The sequence below is a fragment of the Larus michahellis genome, chromosome 8 (genome assembly GCF_964199755.1).
Source record: "Larus michahellis chromosome 8, bLarMic1.1, whole genome shotgun sequence".
In the NCBI taxonomy this organism is placed as follows: Eukaryota; Metazoa; Chordata; class Aves; order Charadriiformes; family Laridae; genus Larus; species Larus michahellis.
Genome location: NC_133903.1, coordinates 26,235,017 through 26,257,157, shown reverse-complemented (window position 1 = coordinate 26,257,157; position 22,141 = coordinate 26,235,017). Strand labels below are relative to the sequence as shown.

General features: G+C 57.3%; 3 protein-coding genes across 4 annotated transcripts; 1 reads left to right on the top strand and 2 right to left on the bottom strand.

Annotated features, from left to right (window-relative positions):
- Positions 1–793: 793 nt before the first annotated feature.
- Positions 794–4,373, bottom strand: PLPP6 (phospholipid phosphatase 6). Its single transcript, XM_074597698.1, has 3 exons — positions 4,253–4,373; positions 3,583–4,004; positions 794–1,652 (listed from the first exon to the last, which is right to left on the bottom strand). The coding sequence occupies exons 2-3, from the start codon at positions 3,986–3,988 to the stop codon at positions 1,282–1,284; spliced, it is 777 nt and encodes a 258-aa protein (XP_074453799.1). The 5' UTR covers positions 3,989–4,004; positions 4,253–4,373; the 3' UTR covers positions 794–1,281.
- Positions 4,374–4,558: 185 nt separating this feature from the next.
- On the top strand, positions 4,559–10,382 carry FAM78B (family with sequence similarity 78 member B). 2 transcript variants are annotated; one of them, XM_074597697.1, is made up of 3 exons: positions 4,559–4,907; positions 5,751–5,892; positions 9,994–10,382. In XM_074597697.1, the coding sequence occupies exons 1-3, from the start codon at positions 4,645–4,647 to the stop codon at positions 10,240–10,242; spliced, it is 654 nt and encodes a 217-aa protein (XP_074453798.1). In that variant the 5' UTR covers positions 4,559–4,644; the 3' UTR covers positions 10,243–10,382. The 2 variants fall into 2 exon arrangements, with proteins under 2 accessions (XP_074453798.1, XP_074453797.1); XM_074597696.1 differs by lacking the exon at positions 9,994–10,382 and having other exon boundaries at positions 5,751–6,411.
- A 1,558-nt stretch (positions 10,383–11,940) lies between these two features.
- Positions 11,941–22,135, bottom strand: PRDX6 (peroxiredoxin 6). The gene is made up of 5 exons (XM_074597699.1): positions 22,002–22,135; positions 19,276–19,432; positions 14,868–15,014; positions 14,115–14,261; positions 11,941–12,668 (listed from the first exon to the last, which is right to left on the bottom strand). Exons 1-5 carry the CDS (start codon positions 22,091–22,093, stop codon positions 12,537–12,539), a joined length of 675 nt encoding a protein of 224 aa, XP_074453800.1. The 5' UTR covers positions 22,094–22,135; the 3' UTR covers positions 11,941–12,536.
- Positions 22,136–22,141: the final 6 nt, after the last annotated feature.

The following is a 22,141-nucleotide window of genomic DNA, read 5'->3' as shown; positions in this document are numbered from 1 at the left end:
ACACTGCCTGGTTTTAATACAACTTTATCTGTGCTTTCCAGGGCTTTGTGTGCACTAATAGACCTTAATGGCCACCATGAGCCGCACCTGGACCCACTCACACCCACCTACATGCCAGGAGCACTATTTAAGCTCAGCCCGGAGCCCTCACTCCCTTCCTGGTTGTGGTCTCTCTTGATGTGGATCCTGTGCTCTTCTGGCTCGCTCTCAGCCCCATCTCATTACAGAGGCTTATCACAGTCCTCTTGGGCCAAGGACAAGCGGTCTTCTAGGAAAAAAAGCCTGCCGGGACCAAGAATGGCATGGTAGGAGAGCCAGCCTGCCCGGAGCGCTGGGAGCTGTGGTGGTGGTGGCTGGCAGAGCTAAGGCCTCTTGCTGCAAGCAGCGCAAGTAATGCTTGGCTCCTGGGGCTGCCTAGCAGCCTGGGTGAGGGTCTACGGCTAGCCAGGGCTACGGGGAAGAGGTTTGCTCTGCAGTGTGTTGTCAGCAGCACCGGTAACCTGCCGACAAACAGGAATTGCTATGAATGCACTGTCCTCCCTGGGAGACTGAAAATCCTGAGGAGGGGGAAAAGGAGCTGTGACGCTCCGCACAAGGGCTCCAGGAGCAGGCTGCTGCTGGGAGCTGTTTCCCTGCTTACCCCCACTCTTGGAGACAGCATGAATGGACAAACCCCTCAGTTGCACCATCCTTTCCCCATGGCATTGGGAGTCAGGTGCTTGTGCCTTTGTTCGCTGAGATCTGGCCTCAGTGCAGTGCTTAAATCAAGAGCAACAGGGCAGAGACACACTGCTTAGGAAGAAAGAGCTCTTTATAAACCCAAGGACAGACCCCAGTGAGTCCCCTCCAGACAGACATTACGGAGCAGGCTGTGCAGGGCATGCTCACAACGGCAACACGATCAGTGTATTTACAGCACACAGATACACGGGCAATCGCAGACAAACCTCTGCAAAGCCACAGCTACCACATACACCATGGGCTAACGCAACAGGTGCCCAGCAAGGGCACGCCGATTCACAGTATCAGCAGCGAGCTGCCGGATGAATGTGCTGAGCCCTTCCCGGGCTCTGCAGGGACTGTTTTTTTCATGGGAGAACAGTCAGCGCAGCTGCTTGGCCAGCGCGCACCCTGCCTGACAGCCCACCACGTGGGCAAGGCAGCACCAAAACATCTAAGTGTGGGCCCAGGAGCCTGCAGCACGGATGTGAGTCCAAGTCCCAGTATCCCCTCCCTTAGAAAACCGGGTGCGTACCTCCTCCTTTAGGAGGGACCCAGCCATCAATGGCTCCAGAGTGCAAAGAGGGCAGGCGCGCTGAGTGGCGACAGCCAGCAGTACTCCACCACGCTGTACAGCGCGTAGCCCAGCAGCAAACCGAAGAGCACGTCTGTCACGTTGTGCCTGCCCAGCATGACCCTTGAAACGCCGACGATGAGAGCCCAGAGCACCACCAGGACCCGCAGCGGGACGGCGAGGACCAAGTGGTGCAGAACGAAGCGGCAGACCAGGGCGGCTCTGGTGGCGTGGCCCGATGGAAAGGAGTACTTGTCCACTGAGATGGTGACGAACATGTCCATCTTGTTGTGGGTGGGCCGCCGTCGCTTGACGATCCCTTTCACCACCGCCACCAGCACGAGATCCAGCAGCAACGCTAGGAGACAGTAACAGTGAGTGAGGAAGGGCTGGGTGGGTTTTTTTGGGTTTTCTCCAAGGAAAACTGGGCAAGAATCAAAGCCAGAGCCATTAGCGAAGAAGAAAGCACTTGGCTACCAAAACCTGCTAAGAGAAGGCAGTATTCCCCATGGCTCCAACGCCCCCATGGGACTCATCCCAGTGCCTGGCTTTCTCCGGCATGAGCATATCTTCAGTCTGCACTCTTGCTGCATGCAGCCCTTGTGCAGTGTCAGACCCTCTGCCTGCCACAGCCAGCAATGGGACGTGGCCCGGCTGGCACCCAAGGACTTCTTTTTCTGCGCAAAATCTGATCTTGCCACCGCTCACAGCTCAAATTGACCCTTAATCTGAAGGCAATGGTGGGGTTAATGTTCCCCACAGCTCCCTTCCTGACAGCCTGTGCTGACTCAACCTCCCTTTGCCTACCCTCGTGGCTGGGGGTCAAACTGACCCGGGTGAATGATCAACTTACTTCTACCACAGCTCAGGGATTGAGGGGCTCCGAGCTCGCCTGGCGCTGCCAGGGCTCCTGTGGTCTGGCTTCTCCCTGCTGCTGGGGGGGGATTAATGCCAGAAAGTTAACTACGCTTTGGTTTTTAAGAGCTGGGTAAAGGATGATTTAAATAATAGTGGCTCGCCCCCAGAGAGATAAAGGCTGTTGCGGTAGGAGTCAGAGGCGTAGCACCTGTGAGAAGTGTTCAGCCAGTATTTGGCAAGAGCAGCTTCTCAGGTAGGGCAGAGGGTGCTTTCTCCATCCCCGTTAGCCCAGCGCTCGCAGCCAGGGCTACTTCTTCCGAGCAAGTCTTGTGTGAGGGACTGGTTTCTGCTCGTCCTTAGGCTTGTTCCTGGGCACCAAATCTTTCAGTCACGTCAGTTCACTCCCTTTGGTTAATAATTTATGAAGAAATATTTTTTTTTCCCCATGTGTAAACCTATTTTGATTGCCTTTTTTTTTTTTCCCCGTATGGTTTGGAAGATTCAGCTTGGACATCAGGGAAAACCCCTTCCCCATGTGGGTGCTGCAACCCTGAAACGGGGTCCCAGAGAGGTGGGCAGCTCTGGCCCAGAGCGTTGAGGACAAGGTCCTGGTTCTGGGACAGACCTCCTCAGAGCAGAGGTTAGGTTGGAGGCCCTCCAGGTGCCTTCCCACAGCTCTGCTGTGAGACTGTAATTTAACCATGTGCTACTAGATGAAAAAGATGCACAAAACTGTATGTTTCCCACTAAGAAAACTTCAATTCAAATGATAAGTGTGAATTATTTGCAGCTTAATGAAAGAGTAAGAACTAGGAATCCGAAAAGGTCTGTTGCTCTGGAACTACTAGTTTCTGAACGAGCAAAAAGGAAGAATCCAGGTGTACCTAATAGGACAGGATGCTTGAGGGGGTGGGGGAATATTACACCACAAAAAATTAAAATGCCGGCTTTAAACCAAGTTTCCTCACTGGCTGCTACGGATCAGTCCACGCAGGTACTGCCTGCAGGGAGCCCAAGGGTGCAGACATCTGTGTGCCAGAGCAGCTTTTCAGGGAAAAGGGCTGGTGTCTCAACACTAGGAAGCTGTACCTGGAATGCGCTGTTCTGATAAGCTGAAGAACTTAAAAGAGAGTTCAGCTCCCTGAAAGTTTTGTGCAACCGCAGGAGCGCTTCAGCTGTCAGGAGTTTCGCAGCGCGTGGTTGGAGCCGTGACAGACGAGCCATCTCCATGCCACCACGCCCTCCAGCTGCAGGGTTACTCACTCTGCTACCAGGCTCCCCAGATGAGCCTGTACGGGTTACTCAAAATCAGCCGGCGCCCTCGGGGCTGACGGAGGCTGAGGTTTACTCAGCTCTGTCCCATCCTACGGGTCCCATCCTCCCCCCTCGGCTCCAGCCCGCGGAGCCCTTTGGTGAGCCCCCAGCCTCACCGAAGAGCAGGTTGAGCAGCACCTCTCTGGCCGCGGAGCTGTCGCTCTGGCAGAGCCCGTAGAAGGTGCCGAGCAGCCAGGGGATGCCGTGCCCCGAAACCTCGATGACCTTCATGAGGGGCCGCGCGCTGCCCCAGGCCGAGCCCTCCCCAGCGCAGACGCCCAGGCGCTTGGAGGCCCAGAGGTCGATGGCGAGCAGGGAGCTGAGGGCGATGCCCAGGAAGGAAGGGTTCAGCTTCATGCAGTCCTCCTCGGGCAGCGGGGCCGCCGCCGAGCTGCCGGACTCCTTGCGGCGTGCGGGGCTGTCCGGGGGGCCGGGGCTGCGCTGGCTGACGAGGGACAGGAACTCCAGGCGGCTGCTGCCGCTGCCGGCGCGTCGCTCGCGGCTGCTGCGGGGGCTCGGCATGGCGACAGGAGGCGGCCTGGGACAGGTAGGGGCCGGTCATCGGCTGCCGGGCATGCTCTGGGACCGGCGCCCGGGCCAGCCGCGCCGGGAGCCCCCATATTCCCCCCACCCCCGACCGGGCCCACTTCTCCCCGCAACCCGCCACGGGCCCCGCCGCCTGCCCGGCACCCCCGCCTCCCGCTAGGCACCGCCGTGACCCGGCCCCCCCGCCCTCCGGTGTGTCCCCGGGACCCCCCCCAAGGGCACCCCGGCTCCCCCCGGTACCAGGCGGCCCCGGCGCGGCCCCGCTTCCTCTTCCGCCGCTTCCCGTGACGCACACGGTTGCCATGGCGACAGGACGCGCCTCCCCGGCCGCGGCGCCCCCTGACGGCGGGGAAGCCCGTCCGTCTCCGCCTCCCCGGGGCGGGGATGGGCGGACGCGCCCCGCCTCCCCGCGCACGTGCCCGCCCCGGCCGGCGTACGGCAGCCGGCGAGGGCCGCAAAGGGGCGGCGGCGGCGCCTTCGCCCTGCCGGCGCCGGTGCGGGCGCCGGTGCGCGGCGGGCGGCGATGCGCGGCGGCGGGCGGGCGGCGGCGGCGGGGGGACGGTCCGCCCCCCCGGCCCCGCGGCTGGGCGGCGGCGGCGGCGGGTAACGCCGGCTTGGCGGCGGCGGCGGCGATGGGGTGCCTGCAGAGCGTGGCCTGCAAGGCGCGGGTGCGTCGGGAGCAGATCGTGGTGTCGGACGTGTCGGCCACCATCGAGCCGGCGGCCACCGCCATCGAGGAGAGCTCGCCGGTGGTGCTGCGGTACCGCACGCCCTACTTCCGCGCCTCGGCCCGCGTCCTCATGCCGCCCATCGCCCGGCGGCACACCTGGGTGGTGGGCTGGATCCAGGCCTGCAACCACATGGAGTTCTACAACACCTACAGCGACCTGGGCGTGTGAGCACCCCCGACCGCCCCGGGCTGGGGGGACACACGGCTCCCGAGGGTACCGGGGGGAGCAGCCGGCCCCGGTGCTGCCCGCCGGCCTCCCGGCGTGGTGGCGGAGCCCTTCGCCCATGGCACCGGAGGGTTCGGAGGTCGTCACCTGCCAGGGGGATGGATGGCGGTCACCTGTCCTCTGCTGCTGCCGGGCAGCGCCGGGGCCCGGATGGGTTTGAAGCCAAGAGCTGGGACTGGACAGGAGGCGCCACCACGGCTCCTCGCTGGCCACAGCCACGAGGCAACCATCTCTTGTGCCGTGGCCACGCGGGGTTGCCGACGCAGTCGGTGTCCAGGGTTTGGGATGCGGTTTCCACCCCCCCAAGCCGTATTGCAGGGATTTCATTGCACCAGTGGCAGGCATAATTGTGGCATTTAATTACTGTATGTGCCTCTGTGCAGGCGCCTGTGTTTAGAGGCACAAAAATTGCAGACTTTTATCACTGGAGGGGGCTGCGGAGGGGCTTGGCCAGCACCGCGGTCAACGGGGAATGCTGGTCTCCTCTGGCACAGGAGTTGATTAAGGAGAGAGTGACCCCAGGGAGGCTCAGCAATGAGTTTTGGCCCAGTTGGTTGGGGTGCAGGTTAATTAAAATAGTGTCGTGCTGATAGAGCAAAGGCTTCCGCTGGCCATGAGGAACTCGGCAAAGGAACTGAAGCCGAATGTGTTCTCGAAGGAGGTCCTTGGGGGATGGCTGTGGGCGGGGAGGGGGTCCCCGTGCTGCTTGCCTCCCTGTCCCTCGCTGGGCGCCGTTGCTGCCATTTCCCCACTAACTTGGCCTTTTTCTTCCCCTTTGCTAGGTCAAGCTGGGAGCTGCCCGACCTGCGAGAAGGAAGAGTGAAAGCCATCAGCGATTCGGATGGCGTGAGCTACCCCTGGTATGGAAACACCACAGAAACAGTGACCCTGGTCGGGCCCACTAACAAGATCTCCAGGTTCTCGGTGAGCATGAATGACAATTTCTACCCCAGCGTGACGTGGGCTGTCCCTGTCAGCAACAGTAACGTGCCGCTGCTGACCAGGATTAAAAGGGACCAGAGCTTTACCACGTGGCTGGTGGCCATGAACACCACCACCAAGGAAAAGATCATCTTGCAGACTATAAAGTGGAGGATGCGGGTGGACATTGAGGTTGATCCCATGCAGCTGCTGGGGCAGCGGGCACGGCTGGTGGGGAGGACTCAGCAGGAGCAGCCCCGGATCCTCAGCAGGATGGAGCCCATCCCACCAAACGCACTAGTGAAACCCAACGCCAACGATGCCCAAGTCCTCATGTGGAGACCCAAGCGAGGGCAGCCTATAGTCGTGATACCTCCCAAGTAGAGCAGCGCCCAGGCGTGCGCGCAAGGACCTGGGTGCTGCCAGCCCGCTGCAAACGAATGGCGTTCCTGAGCCAAAGCAGACCTCTTGGGTTCTCCTGCCTTTGTAGCTGTGGTGGTTGGAAACACAGTTCTTCCTTAGTCGTAAAGAGAGCCTGGCCGGCGCGGGGGCACGGAAGAGGGATCGCTGAGCCGGAGGATTTCCCAGGAAGCGGAATTGAGTGCTTCTAGAGGCTTGTGGCTGGCAAACAGGCTGTCTGACCTAAACAACTGGTCTTCCCTTGCAGGGCCGTGCAAGGAGCATGAGTATGATCGAACCGTGCCTGTGGCAAATGCTGCTTTCCACCCAGCTGGAGGCAGAAATGGAGACCGTGCCTGCTGGATGCGGAGGGTCCTGCGGTGACCCTTCCCGCCGGGGCGTGGGTGTCCCTGTGGTGTCTATACCTATGCATTTCAGATTGATAATCGACCCCTCGCTCTGCTCGCTGGGACTGGGCAGGAGGGCCTGGGAGTGGAGCAGGAGCTGGCAGAGCCAGGGCACTTATCCGGAGCCTGGCACGAGCTGTCGCTACTTCCCAGGAGGGGTTTTTCGCAGCCAAGGGGAAGCGTGATGTTTTGCATGCGTCTGGGTGTGTTTGGAGTAGTTGTGAGTGTAGGAGATGCCATAGCTCTTTTCCGTCTTGGAGTGAGATCTAAGGGCAGGTTAGATGTCCTTTGGTTTTAAGGTGCACTAAGTCTTCGCAGTTCCTCAACCTTCCCCCCCTCGCCTCCCAAATCCCGCCGGCTCCTCTCTTAGGGAGGCAGCAAAACCGATTCTCAGCTGCACGAGACATCAGGAGTGATGCCCATTCACCCAGCGCAGGGCGAGCAGGCGCTTGCTGACCGTGGGGTACCCAAACCTGCTTGAAGGTACCCCAGGACTCACACGCTTCCGCCGCAGACCCAAGTCCCTTGTGAGAAGCTGGGTGCTTGCTCATTTTCCATGCAAATACCGTCTCACGCGGAGACCCTCCTCCTCCTCCTCCTCAGCCACCCACGGTGTGGGATGGCTACAGGTGGGGATGCCAGTGGAGGGGATGGCACGGCTAGCGGTAATTCCCCAGGCTCTGCAGGGCTGGGGGTCGCCTCTCCGTGGGTTGAAGGCCATGATGTGAGCAGAGGCTGCACGGGGAAGGCCTGCATTTGCTGGGGAAGCAGGAGGCGAGCATGCTGCCTGGGCGTTTTGGGGATAACGGGGTTTTATTTGCCTTTCTCCTCACCCCTTGCTGCCTGGATCGCTGGTGTTGTCTGGTCTGTGGGGCAGTGCAGTGCTGTGGGCTGTGATCCCCAATTCCTGACATCTCGTCATTGGGATGCAGCAGAGGCAAAAGCCGCAGCTGCACTGCTGATATCCCAGGGGCCCCGTAGCATCTGGGCAGATGGTTGTGGCTTTCACTGCTTTCTCCGCTCCATCCTCTGCCCCAGCGTGAGCCCCGCGGCTCCTCCGGCTCGTGCCCCTGCCTTCACGCCGTGGGAGGTTTGCGCTGCCCTGGGGATGTGAGTAGTTCCTGCTGGGAGGGTCCCATCTTTTGTCCCGCTGCCAGGAGAGCCTGGGAAGGGTCGCTGTGTTGGGCACTTCCATGCAAAGCCTTTCCTGCAGTATTCGCAGCGCTGCCCTCAGCCTGGCTGTCGGGATGCCCAGCCCAGCGCTGCTTTGCTCCCCGCGGTGTGCTGGCACATCCCCGCGGCATCACTCCTCAGCGCGGCCGAGCTCTTGCAAAATTTCCTCCCGCTTTTCCAGGGCAGGATGTGCACTCCCGTCCCTGCCGGCAAAGGGGCTCCCCAGGCATCTTAGACCAAAAAACCCTGTGAAATCCCTGTGCTACTTATTATTCTCAGTAGTGTTTGCTGCTGATTCGATTCCTTATTTATTTTTTCCTTTGGGAGCGTTGCATTTTGACGCCTCGACGCACATTTCCCCATGTCAGGGCCAGCAGTCCCGCTCCTCCTGCTCGGCCTCGTGGCTGGCTGGGAACCTGCTGCTTTTGGTGCCTACGTCTGGGTTTCACCGGGGGCTACAGCCTTGCTGTAGGTGGGAAAGGTTTGCAGGGAGAGGGGGCTCTGAGCTTTGGTTTGCTGTGTTTTCTGGAGCAAAACTTCTACTGGGAGCTTGCTGGCGCGGGAAGGTGTCCCGCTCTTGTGTCCGCCCGTGGTTTTGTCTTGGTTCGTGACCGTCGGCAGCTTTTTGCCATCACCTGTGTTTTATTTTTCAAATAGCTTGTGTGGAAGGGGGTTAGAAACTTTAAATACAATTTTCCTTAAGATTTGGGGGAGGGGGAGGAGGAGGGCTAAGTACCTTTCAGTTTGAAATAAGGCAGCTCTGTATTTTTGACCCCCTGGGACAGAAGCGTCCTCTGGCAACATGAGAGCTAAAAAGCCGGAGGAAAGGATTCCCTGCCAAAGGGGTAGCCCCGAGGTGGGCTCCCAGCTGGGAGAGGATGCTGCGCGAGCCAGCGCCCCGAAACCCGCGGGGAAGGTTTTGGGGCTGCGCTCAGGGGCTGCGCGCCGGCCGTCAGCCCCGGGGACCGTGGTGCCAGCTGGCGGGGAGGGAGAGCAGGGATGCTGCTGCAGGGATGCCGTCGAATTCGTTGCCGTCTTTTGGGATGTGCTGGCCGGCTGGAGCCTCGGCACATCCTCTGCTGCGTTGGCATGACACCAAGAGAGCAGCGGCCGCTGTTTCTTGTCCGTGTGTGTCTGCAGCATCCCCAGGGATGTGCTTGGTGCCGCCTGGTGCTGGTGTCAGGCTCGGTGCCTGGCCGCAGCCATGCGCTCCCAAGGTTTCCCAGCCTGCAGGCAGGCTCCGGCTGAGCCCCGGGGCCGTGCCCGTGTTCCCCTCTCGGGGCTCCTGTGCTCGTTTCTTCTCCAATGGCTGGATTTGATGCGCTTAACTTGGTTTGACGCATGGGTCGTCTTTATGGGCATTTCCCTGTTGTTTTGTTTTGTTTTTTTTTTAAAAAAAAAAGTTTGTAAAAATTGTTTGCAAAAAAAGAAAAAATTTGCAAACGATGTTTACAAAATTTTGCAGGCATTTTTGCATGTTTGCAAAAGGTGGGTGCTCGCGCTGGAATGGAGGTGCTGGGTGAGTATCTCCCTGACCTGGGTACCGCCGAGCCGTGGAGCTGGCGATGCTCAAGGGCAGGGAGGGAGGCGGCGGGCGAGAGCTCCCGGCTGCGGGTCCGGGCTCAGCTCACGTCCCTGTGGCCCGCAGCCGTACTGATGGGTGCCCCGAGCGGGAGCCCTTCCCCACACCCCTCTTTTGTACCAGCACCCCGTTGTCTCAGGGAGGGGGAGGTCATGGAAATGCCCACCCGCACGCTCCCCTCTTGCCCTGAGCCTTGGGGTGCCCCTTCCCCTCCGCTCCCATCCTTGGAGGGGGGACTTATTTATTTATTTATTACTTATTTATTTAAGCTTTATTTATTTATTGGTATTTATTGACGGCTGGAAGTCGGGGGAGGTCATTTCTGCTGCATGGCAGGGGCAGCTGGGTCGTGTGTCCCCGCACCCCCCAACCCAGCCCCCTGTATTTTGGGGTGCTGCCACACGTTCGGGAGCGCCGCTGGGTAGGGCTGCTTGCGGGCCTCCACGCTTCTGTCCCCTTTTGGAGCTGGGGGTGGGGGGGAAGGAAGGGGAATCCCATCGGTGCCTGCAGGGAGGACACCCGGTGCCTGTCCCCTTCCCGCAGAAGCTCGAAGCCCCCGTGCCCCCTCCGCAGGCGCCGTGCTCGTGCCCGTCCGTATTTATTGACCCGGCCTCCTGGCGTTTCTCCGTTCGGCTCCCGCTGGATTCGCTGTTGCCAATTTCCGGAGATGGTGAGGAGAGCCAGGACGTGTGGGTGTCGCTATGGAGAAAAGACCAAACCAGGTATTCTGCTGCCGCGTGGGGAAAATCGGAAGGAGGAGAAGAGGAAAGCTGGTTTTGCAGAGTGCCTTAAACACAAATGACTCTACTGAGTAGGGGGCTTGGACTTCTGTCTCTGGATGTTGTTACCAACTCGAACAAATGTTGCATTTCACTTCTCTGGGATTAAAAGAAAACCACTCGAGCTGTACTGGAACCAAACCCTGTATTTGCTTGAGTCCGTCTGGCTGCCTTTTTATCTCTGGGGCCGCGGGGGAGCGGGCAGGAATGCGTGGGCTCTCGGTCGTCAGCCCCTGCCTGGCTCAGCAGTGGGACCAGTGGCTGCCTCCGCTGGTTTTAAGGGCCCTGTCTGGTGACAGGACTCATTCCCCCTTGTTCCGACTTGCAGGTGGCTTCGCTGGTGTCCCAGAGAGGTGGTGCTCGCCCCGCAGTGCCCCTTCCCTGGCGATGCTCGGCGCAGCCTGTTTGCACGGAGCTTGCCCTGGGGCTGTGTCCCTCAAGCTTCCAGAAAATTGGGCAGTCAGTTGGAAAACTCTGGAGCGGGTGGGAAGACAGCACTTTTTCCCTTAGGAAACCAGATCAAGGCCAGTGTGCTGAGGGACCATCAAGAAACCCAGGAGCTCGTGCAGCCCAACTGTGGGGAACTAGGGAAGCTGCCAAGCTTGGTAAGGCTGAAAAAAATGACACAGAAAAGGGATGTTTCCCCTTTGAAATTGCTCGTCTCCCTCCCACTTCTTACAGAGTGAAAGAGGGAGAACAAGAGTCCACACAGAGACCAGGGTTTTGCTTCTTGCAGTGACAATAATACGTGGGGATAATGCAGATTTTCATAATGCAGGTTCATTTAAAAGGCATTTGGGGAAAAATACAACTATTCACTGCATTGTTCCTGCAGGCAATTAAATATTAATATATATATTTTTTTGATAATGAAAGAAGGGAGGTCTCTGAAACGCAGCCATGTTTGGGGAAGGATGTTCTCAGCGGGGTGTCCTGGCCGGCAGGCTGGGGTGAAGGACAGCCATAGGCGCTGGGAGAAGCCAGTGGCTGTGGCCATTGTCCGAGGACTAAGGGGCCACGTCGCAGGTGGCTGTGGGTGCCACCCCAGGATTAGGCCCTGTGGGGAGGTGACCTCATTGCATCCAACGCATTGCTTACCACAAGCATCAACCCTACTAGTCCCCGCTTGCTGTGGGGGACATTTGTGCCCTGAACCAGCCGATTTCTGTAACGGCCGCTCGTTTTGAGCGTTGCTGATTGCAACGCAAGTTGCTGACTGATGCTCGCAGGCAGCCTACGGGCTACTCGGTGAGCGGCTTTCTTTCCTAGCATTGTATTAAAATATGGCTCATCTCTTGGCAGATCCCTAAGGTGTAGGTGCGGGAGAGCAGGGAGGAGTTCAGACGGCTTGTATCATGCCCGCTCGTGCCCTGGGACGCAGGGGAGAACCCCCCCACCCCGCAGCTAACAGCAGGCCAGGCTGAGGCACGGTCCCTAAGCAAACATCTCCTCCTTCCCACCACCGAGGCTCTGCCACAAAGCATGAGCAGCACGGCTGCTCTGGGCCCGCTGCCTCGTCTGAAATGATGTGCCCTGAGACAACCTGTGTTTCCAGAGTGTCTTATTTACAGAGAAAAACCCAAGGGCAACCTGTGCCGCTGCCACCCACCCGTGAGCATGGGCGCACATCCCAGCTGCGCGGCCCAGGGAACAAAGTAAACGGTGCAGGGTGCCGGGGACATCAGCAGAGGCAGGCGAGGGATGCTGCAGGTAGTACTGAAGATCAGTTTTATTTGCTCTATTCCCTCTTCCATAAAACCTGAAAGCAACCAACTTCCAGCAAGAGATGAGAAAGCAGTAAGAAGTGAGAGATTTGGCTCTGCAGCTCCTCCCCTACGCACTACGCACGGGACCAGACAAAGGTGCTAACGCGTTAGTGACGGCTGCTCCGAAAGGCACGCAACAGTTTGGAGCCCCCAAAAGCTCTCTGATGGGAGGCGTGTGAGCCCAGCAGGACACCCCTCCAGGGCCTGGCTGCTGACACCACGCTTCCCACCGTGCCTCCGGGAAAAGCCCGGCAGGCGCCAAACAGGAGACTCCCCAGCGTGAGCCCTGGAGCCCCCGCTGGTCTGCTAACCTCTTCCTTGCGGGGCTGATTCAAGGCAAGGAAACACCCAGGGTTTTAATTTTGAGGGAATGTGGGGGATGAAAGGGACGGGGAGGATTGGTTTAGTATTGTGATGTGCCATCGGCATGACAGTACGAGGCTGCCGATCGTGCGGTGTCAGGGAGGCAGGAGGCTGGCCACAGGGAAGGCTCCTGATGCCGAACGACCTGCAGCCCAGCAGGACAGATGGGCAGACCCGCTCACTCCGGCTGCGGGGTGTAACGCAGGTACTTCTTGCCCGACGGGAGGTCCTTTGTGAAGACTCCTTTGGGAAAGAGCTTCTTGGCTTCCTCGTCAGGTAGGGTGGGCACGACCATGACGCTGTCACCAGGCTGGGGAGCAAATGGGAACTGTGAGAGCAGCAGAGGAGCTGGCAGGATTCGATGCAGGTGGCATGTCCCTGCTGGCAGGTGACAGTGCCTCCCCGTGAATGCTCAGCCCCACGCACATCCCCTGCAGCTCTGCCTGGAGCAGGCAGCGAGGACTGAGCAGGAGCTACACCAAGAGGTGGCGGTGATGGCAAAGGGAGAGTTGTGCTGTCTGCCAGCCTTGCCAATGGGATCCCACAGACCAGCTCTTCCCCACAGCACTCCCACGGGAACAGGGAGTAATGAGAGGGGAATTTGGGCATCTCTACGACGCAGGAGGGAGCACAGCTTGCTCCAGTCTGCTCGTCCATTCCTATTGCTCAGGCGCCCCTGGACAGGCGGTGCTGGCTCCCCCTTGACATGCCAAGCCCCGGGGAAAGGTGTGCTTCCCGGGGAGGTGGGCTGGGGGGTGAGCTGTCCTGACACCTGTCCCGAGCTTATACTGCGGGAGATGGGAGTCTTCAGAGGCAAGGCTGTCTCCATGCCCTGCTTCGCCCCAGGAAGGGAAGGTGCTGTTTGTTGTACGCTCAGCACATGGACACTGGTGTTGATGGGGGGGGAGGCGCAGTGAAGGGCACCGATACCCCAAGTTACTCAACCTCCGAGGCTTGTGCCTACGGGGCCTTCCTGCCCAGAAGGAGCAGGTGTTTCGAACAATGCTCTGGGAGCCTGGTCCTGCCTCATAACACAGGGGGACTTCTGTGGCACACCACGGAACAGCGGGCGTGTGTCCTCTGGCTCCAGACAGGCAGGCTTCCCCAGTAACGGCTATCAAAGCCAGCAGCCGTACAGGTCCAGGAGCTGAGCAGCTCTGCTGGGCTAAGGAAACACCGGCTAGCTAAAGCAGCCAGACTGTGCTGCTTGTTCCTGCTTTATCTTGGCTGCCCAAACTGGTTTTTGGGGAGTTTGAAATAGTGCTGCTGAACAGGGATGGCCACAACTAAGCAACTTCAAGTTGTAATTTTCCACAAGGAGAGGACTCCGTTGGGTACGTGCTGGACAAAGTTGGGCCGTGCCCATACTGGCCCTTCCTGGCTCAAAGGCAGGAGAGCAGCAAGCCAGCCCAAGGAGGGGTGTCCTGTGCTTGCTGCTTCGCTGGCTTTGAGTGGACTTTGGTACACTGACATCAGGTAATGCCCTCCCTTATCACAGACAATGACGGCAGGACCTGCCTTGGCCCGAAGCTGATAGCCAGAAGGGCCACTTGGCCCCAGGGACCGAAGGCAGGGAAGGGAGGTTCCTATGGCTGACTCCAGACTGCAACAGCCCTGGGGCCTGGGCTGGGATCTAACTCATATCCCAGGACCTCAGCAGCTTTCCCCACCCCATGGGTCCCCCTCCAAGGGAGGCTGGTTGATGTTCCACTGCATGTTTTCAGTGCCCAGCTGTGAGCTTTGCTCCCCTCCTCACCTTCCAGTCCACAGGGGTAGCGACCTTCTTGTACGCCGTCAGCTGCAGGGAGTCCACCACTCTCAGGATCTCGTCAAAGTTTCTCCCGGTGGTGGCTGGGTACAGGATGGAGAGTTTCAGCTTCTTATCCGGGCCAAAAATGAACACCTGAGCACAGGGAGATAGGGTCAGGGGCTAGGCAGAAGAGGTTTTGTCCACCTGAACTGCTGGATCTGCTCAGCCCTGCTGCTCCTCCCTTTCTTGGGAGGCTGCCTGCTTGATTGCAGGTGTTGGGACAGGGAAGATGCCATGGTGGGTATCTCCTAGAGCAACAAGTAATGCCCAGGCACAGAGAACACGGTGTTTGCTCTGGGAGCTTCTGTCTCCAATGCCAGCTTGTTTTGCTATGGGAGCTGCTGCATATTGCTGCATGTTTCCTCCCCTTGACCTGTGCATTTCTGATGAAAGCATGGGAGGAGAAAGGGAAAGTCCGGCAGATTAAGCACTTTTTGTCCCCTCTGTGCTAGGACAGGCGCAACCAGGATGAGCTGGCAGCAAGATGGAGCTGTTGCCAGCAGGCTAGAGCCCCTTCCTGCAGCGCAACCCACGGATCTAGCCCAAGGAAGTCAACCTAGTTCCTGAAGATGGTCACGTCCATCCAGGTAAGCTGCCCCCAACTTCAAGCCCAGCCCCACAGACAGATGGCAGGATGGCAAGCAATGCCAACTGCTGAGAAGGCTGCCGTGCAATGGTGCTCCAGGGCCAGGTACTCACCACGCGAGCAGTCAGGGGCATGCCATCCTTGTCCCGCTCATCTGGGTCCAGCATGCCCAGCTTCACAGCAAGCTCCCGGTTCGCATCAGCAATTATCGGGAAGGGGAGTTTCTCCTCGGGTTGCCCCCCGTTGTACGCATTGATGTCCTGCAGGGACAAAACCATCAGCATGCTCATGCTCTCTGTTGTGGGTTCCACCACAGGAGACAGGGGCCAGGCAGGGAGACCTCCATGCAGGCTTTACATGTACGGGGCAAGCTTCTGCAGAGGGGCCATGCAGAAACATGTTCAGCAGCTGCTCTGCAGGAGCTTGGGACAGCACAACCAGGGGCTCATGGCCTTCCATGAAGTTTCTCTGCTTTCAGAAACCAGGTTTCAAGAAACAAACAAGAAACCTGTGTGCCAGGCTAGACTCTGCCTTGTTCTTGGAGACGAGTTGTTAGGCTGTCTGCGCGCACACCCTGTCACTCACCTCTGGAACTGCCCATGGACCAGCTGCTTTGCCCAGGCAGTGGGTACAGAGATATAGGGAAATCCTGCCCGTGCTGGTGACACAGGGAGATTTACCCACCCGTTCCCTGAGAACAGGTGTCCCTCTTCCAACCCTCTCCCAACTTGACCTGCTTCACAGGGAAACTGTATTTTGAGTGTTTCTGAATCTGGTCTGGCCTTGACCAAAGCATTCAAGTTTCCTTGCAGTTTGTGGTACTACCTGTACGGGTCACACTGAGCCACGGCAGGGTTGGGAGGAGCCTGCTCAAGGCAGCACAAGCAGAGCAGCTCCCAGCGTTAAAGCAAGCTTAATCCAAGGTTTCTGCCCTAGAACAGAGCTGCCTGTTCCTTCCATCCCCTTTATGCTACAAGGGGACAAAACTGACTCCAGTGCTGACACCAGCCTCCCGCGCACCACTGTGGTGCATTATCAGCTGAGCTGGTAAACCAAATGTGCAAGTCTCTCCGCCTTCCCTGGGCTCTGAATGCTGGGGAACAGGCCACGTCGTGCTCAGAGGGAACTTGGGGAGGGCAGGGCTGGAAATACTGCCCCTTGGCACTGCCCACTGCTGCTCAGAGCACGCCAGAGGCAGCAACAGCAGGCAGGCCCTACACCACTCCTCAGCCCCCCCAGGCTGACGGTGGTGACATCAGGGGCTGTCACCCTGCCCCAGCTGCTCAGGATGCTGCAAGCAGGTCAAGTGGTGCACACGTGGCAAGATGTTTCCTTTCCAGCTTTTCTCTTCACTTGCTTTCTCCCCCGGGCTTCCTGAGTCAGCGCTGCGCTGCAAAAAGGGGCTGTTTTATCTCAGCTGGGTTGTGGTCAGGCCTGCCTTGGAAGGAAGGAATTGGTTCTGTTCTCCTGCAGACCTGCCTCGTCAAAGCAGAGCGGGAAGGAAATCAGAGCCAGAGAGGCCAGACCAGGCAAAACGCTCGTGAACGCCCCATGGAGTTGCAGGAGGCTGCAGATGAAGGTTTGACAGTGATATCCCCCTGTCTCTTCAGAGTGGGGGATGGAGGATGAAGAGAGCTTCTGAGAAGCAATATCCAAATGCTATGGACTGTAACTCATTCCAAAATGCACGTAATTTCATGACCTGGGGATCTCTGCACAAAACAGCCTCATAAACCCCACCCTATTTTGCAATAAGACACCCAAGACTTACTCACTTCCCTATGAACTATTTTTCTTTCCAGAGTCCCAGATGAAACCAGACATCACTGGAGTGATTTATTCACCCCGACTCACCAAGGCGAAGGTGTTAGTGGCCAAAGAGAGCATTGAAACCTCCTCTGCCATGCCAGTCAACCCTGCTTAAGGAGCTCATGCATTCAGCCAACCCCTGGAGAAGCAGTGCACAGACTGGGGAGGAAGGAGAGTAGGATCAATCCCTGGGTGAATTACAGGCTTGTTCCAAGTCCTGGAGCAAGCCCCTGGGTCTCGGCTAGGGATGGCTAAAACCAGTAGTGACATCTTCGGCTGGGAAAGCAGAGCTGAGCAAAGTGACACGAGAATTATTGGCTCTGCTCTGGTCCCACCTTTCCAGGCCCCATCTACCCACTGAAATTCGGCAGCAAAGCAAGCAGAAGTCTCTGTTGTTTCATACAGGATTTCAGCCATCCCTCCTGCCCGCTTGCTTCCTCACGGCCTGTGCTCCAGATGAAAACAGCTTCATCCTTTTAGTACTGCTAGGAGCCTCATCCAAAGAGAAAGCATAGGCATGTAAAGGAACGTTGCACAGAGAGGTCTGCCTGCCCAAAGTTTTGCTCACTTTTACGACTTCTCTCTGAGTTAAGATTTAGGTAAGGAAACTGCAGTTTCTAGATCCCAATCTAGACTGCTTTTGCCCAGACAGGCAGCTTCTGCCAAGGCTTGGTATCTGTTAAGCTCTTTTTTTGCCCAGGGCTGGGCAGGAGAACCTTTGGGACACCACCCCTGGTCTCAGACTTGCGGCAAGCCTCAACAGCCACCTTCCTAGTTCAGCTCTTTGGCTCTCCGCATTATCTGAAGTTCTTCTCTGCTTTGTCAAGGACTAAGGAAAAGGATCACGTGTACGGGCAAGGTCTAAGAGCAGAGCAATCGCATCCCTGTCCTCTCTTATGCCCTCCATGATGCACACATGCTGCGTTCATTGCTCCTCCGTGCTCCTTGCACCACTCACGGTGTCACAGCCTGACAGGGTTAGCCTGTTCCCCGGCTAAACAGCCCAGTTTCTCTGCGCTGAAGCAAACCTGCCCAAATCTGCAGGCAGCTTTGTTCCACCTCTGCACCTTTTCTTGTTCCCTTGTAGCCTGCAAGATGGGCAATTTCAAACACAGGCTGCATGGAAGAGTCCAGTCTGCTACGGATTTGCCCTCACCAATTGTATCTTCTGCTCTGGATGATCTTCAGAGTTTTCTTTTTGACAGGTGCTGAGCTGACGTTTCCAAACCACCCTCTCTGAGGCCTCTCCCAACCTGACAGAAAGCTCACCGCAGCTTGGACTGCTGCCTTCTGCCTTTCTCCGTGTTCATTCTGGAAGGTTTTCCAAACGTGCTGCTCTGCCTCCCATCAGTCAGCGTCGAGAGGCTGTTCAGCAGCTTCTGGTTTTACCCCAGGTTGTGCTGAATACCACAGCATCAGCAAAGTCAGCTCGTGGTTCATCTCTTTTCTGGATCACCCAAGTATGCTGAACCCCACTCGTCCCTGCAGAGCCTCAAGGCTTTGCTCCCTTGACACAACCCATCACTTCCTCCTGTCTCCCTGCAGAGAAGAGCCTGCCCTTTGCAAAGCTGATGTCTTTGAAAATCTTCTTGGAAATTTGAGGACTCTGTAAAAGTCAGCCATACCCTATAGTTCTTCAAAGGACTCTAGCTAACCAGGACATGAGACTCCCTTACAAAAGCAAAACCCAAAATTTCCATTATATTTAACGAGATGTTATTTGCTAATTCGACTGGTGGTTTCAGTCAGTTTGATCAGCGCAGACACCTCGTTAACTGGTGTGGTATTTGTATGCTGTTTTTCCAGGCCCTTCTGAGGTTCGGTGGGACATCGGCCATGCACCACTCGGCTACAAAGGTCAATTTAAGCAATGAGGCAATTAGGTAATTTCTGAAGCCAGTCAGACATGAAACAACTTTTGAGTGTGGAAATTTCTCACCTTTACTACCTCTTACTGCATGCGTGTCTCAACTCTGGAAAATGCATGAGAACAATCCCAATTTTAAGTGGCAGGTTATTCACCCAGGGATTTTTACACTCTGGCCATATCTGTCTGAAATTCTTATTTTACACCCCTACCACCTATTAGCCCTGGAGCCATACTCCCTGGCAGCACCCCATTGCTGAGGCTGCATTTGAAGTTCCTTTTATGTTCCTTCAGCAAGCTATTTTGTTCCCATCTTTTTTTATACTCCCTTGTGACGGTTTTATATTTAACACAATCCTAGTTGTGGTTTTATGTTTAACATGCCCCTGTTTGTTCTCTGTTTTCTTTTCCCTGCCTGGGCATGAATCACACCCTTTGAAGACTGCCTGTTCACTTCTGACTCCTTCTTTCCTTTCCTGTTATATTACAGAACTTTTTGAGGCTCTGTGGATAAGATTGCCTTCCTCTGAGCTTCACATACGTTTTACCCGTTCAGGTGTTGGTGGGAGAGCCGTAATACTGTTTTCCTCTTGTTTCCAAGTGTCAGTGCACAGAGTGCTCTGGACTTTGTGGAATGCTCCATGAAGATGGAGCAGACCTTCCTCCTCCTGCTCTGTGTTTTACCACCTCCTATCCTACATGCTTTGAGATTCAAGTGTCTTACAATGTTATCCTCAGCAGATATGTAGTTCCAAGACCACGCTCTGTTCTGCATGGGCTTTTCCTCTGGCCTTCAGAGCAAGGCAGCAGCACAAGCTCCCCTCGCACCTCCCCACAGCCCGTACCTTGCTCCAGGAGAGGTGGTCTTGGACGCTGTCAATGGAGAGGGCGATCATCTTCACGTTGCGCTTGCTGAACTCGGGCGCCAGCTTTGCTGCCCGGCCAAGCTCTGTGGTGCAGACGGGGGTGAAGTCCCGGGGGTGGGAGAAGAGGATGCCCCATCTGAAAGATGAGAGCAGGAGATTGCATTAGGGCGAGATGTCATTCCGGTTTGTACTGCAGACGAAAAGCTGTACGGATTGCACTGCACGGAGACTAGTGCGGGAACAGCTCAGCTCTCTGCTAAGTGGAAATCCTGTCCTTGAGAACTCTTCCTCCCCTATTGCTAGAAGCCTTCACAAGATGAGCCCTCTTCATCATGCTCTGAGAAACTCCCTGTGCCTCACTCCCCCTCTCCCTCCAGGATCCCCCAGGGAATGCTGGAATAGCCCACTGTTCCCGACGTGGAGGTGGACACTATGCCGTGTGGGGAAGTTTTGGGGGAGCCACACGTACACTCTGTACCCCAGAGACCACACGTGCGAGGGCACGTAGACACCAACCTGCCATCCACGTTATTGCAGAGATCGTTACTGATTTACAAGGCTATTCACGACCCTGTACACCTCCTCATCAACCGCTGAGAGGAGAAACACCCCTGGATATCATGCAACTTAAAAGAATGGGATAGGACCAAACCTTAACCACAACTGCTGCCGCGAGCTGCTGAACGTACTTCATGAAAAAATAAGAATTAATCAACTAATGCGGGAGGTCAGAAGTTACCATAACGTTATGGCTACAGTTACAACACCACCACCACCTGTGCTTTTGCCCACCGCTTCCCACCAGTGGATTTTGCAGTCTTTAGAGCAGGCAAATACAAGCCGCCCCACTTTATAGGTAAGGCAGCCAGGGCACAGAGACCAGCAGCAACGCAGCCCAGCAGCGAGACGGGCTTATGGCAAAACAGCTCCCAGGTCGCAGGAGTTTCCAGAGGCTGACAAAAAGCCACCCCCATCACTTAAAATTCCCCACCAGGGACTTGTTGCATCATTTCTCAGCTCAGCACTCACAGGGCGTACGGCACTGGTCTTCACCTGGCCCCCAGCGCTCAGTAAATACAGCCGCATGCCACAGCATCTGGGGAAAGTCCTGTCTTAGAGATTTGGGAAGGGAGTTGAAGGGATGAAGAGAGCATCCTGGAGCTCTGACAGAGCCATGCGATTGCCACGGCTCACCATGAAGTTACAGAGCAGCTACCTGGCCACTGGTGCTACAAGTCTCTTTATACGATAAGTATACTACTTAAATAAAAAGGCAGCAAACAACCGAGTAGAGGCTGGCCAAGAAAGCTGCCATGGGGGTGATCATGCCAGAACAGCCAATTTTAAGAACCCTGCAGCTTTTTTCTTGCTAAGAGTGTTCGTTTTTCCCCATTTGCCCAAGCTCACAACACTGACAGAAGCGGACTCAGATGCCGATTCAAGCCTGCCAAGCGCCGCCGGGAGCAAGTCCCAGACGCGCCGTGCCAGCACCCTCCTGCTTGTGCCAGAAATGGAGGAACAGGCTGTGCGGGAAACAGCGCCTGAAGGCACGTGGCTTTCCACCTCAGGCTCAAACAGGGCTGGAGCCCTTTGCCGCTGCTCGGTTACACACCTTTGCCCACCCGGGCTCACTCACAAGGGGCGTAGGTGACACATGAGCTGATCTCTGGGACTGGCCTGGACCGAGCGCTGCTCTGGCAAGCCTGGCTTTGCCCTTCCCCAGGCTCCGACATTTTCAGAGCAGCTCTTCCCTCTCCTCGAGGGCTCAGCTCACCCTCTTGCCATAGGAGATGGGGGATGATGGGGAGAGGTGTCTCTGCCCACTCGGAGGGGTGCATGTACGCCCTGTTGTCGTGCCCCCCTGGAAAACCGCAATGCCTGGCTGGCCGGCCTGGGTGTAGTGGCCTCCCTTGCCCCCAGAGCACACCCGTGAGGGCTGCTGCTGCGGCTTGACGGGGAAAAAAACACTTTTGCAACAAGGCCGAGGCACAGACTGGCCCAACTCTGCCTCCTGACGCTGGTCACGTCCCCGTGGGAGGCTCCCACCCCGGGTCGAGCTGGACTCCCACACGTAATCATAGAATACTTTTGGACCTCTAAAGGCCATCTAGTCCAACCCCCCTGCAGTGAGCAGGGACGTCTTCAACTAGATCAGGTCGCTCAGAGCCCCGTCCAACCTGACCTTGAATGTTTCCAGGGATGGAGCATCCACCACCTCTCTGGGCAACCCGGGCCAGTGTCTCACCACCCTCATGATAAAAAATGTCTTCCTCATGTCTACTCTGAATCTACCCTCTTTTCATATAAAACCATTACCCCTTGTGTTATCACTACAGTCCCTCCCCGTCCTTCCTGTAGCCCCCTTTAGGGACTGGAAGGGGCTCTAAGGTCTCCCTGGAGCCTTCTCTTCTCCAGGCTGAACACCCCCAACTCTCTCAGCCTGTCCTCACAGCAGAGGGGCTCCAGCCCCTGCAGTATCTCGGTGGCCGCCTCTGGCCCCGCTCCAACGGGTCCAGTGAAAAAAAAACCACCCCACAGCCACATAATTCACCGTCGTGCTCGTCTGGAAGGACACCCTTCCCCCTCGGTGCCCGGGAGCCAGGCCCGGCTGGGCCCGCCGGCGTGGGGGGGGTGTGGAGCTCCCCGATCTCCCGCTATGCTCCCTCCCCCCCCCGCTCCAAATCCCCCCTCCTCCCGGCGCTCACGAGTCTCCCAGGAAGTCGTGGAAGCGGATGCGGCCCTGCGTGGTCTCCGCCTCGAAGTTGGGCGCCTCGTCGCCCAGCAGCAGGCCCGGCATGGCTGTGGCTACGGCCGCGGCTCCCGCTCCCTCCGCCGCCGGGGCTGC

Coding starts and splice junctions, on each gene's coding strand:
- PRDX6 (XM_074597699.1), bottom strand. CDS start 22,093: ATGCCGGGCCTGCTGCTGGGCGACGAGGCGCCCAACTTCGAGGCGGAG. Junction 15,015..19,275: donor ACCACCTCTCCTGGAGCAAG/GTACGGGCTGTG, acceptor TTGTCCCTGCAG/GACATCAATGCGTACAACGG. Junction 14,262..14,867: donor TGCCCCTGACTGCTCGCGTG/GTGAGTACCTGG, acceptor CCCTGTGCTCAG/GTGTTCATTTTTGGCCCGGA.
- FAM78B (XM_074597696.1), top strand. CDS start 4,645: ATGGGGTGCCTGCAGAGCGTGGCCTGCAAGGCGCGGGTGCGTCGGGAG. Junction 4,908..5,750: donor ACCTACAGCGACCTGGGCGT/GTGAGCACCCCC, acceptor CCCCTTTGCTAG/GTCAAGCTGGGAGCTGCCCG.
- PLPP6 (XM_074597698.1), bottom strand. CDS start 3,988: ATGCCGAGCCCCCGCAGCAGCCGCGAGCGACGCGCCGGCAGCGGCAGC. Junction 1,653..3,582: donor GCTGCTCAACCTGCTCTTCG/GTGAGGCTGGGG, acceptor ACTGTCTCCTAG/CGTTGCTGCTGGATCTCGTG.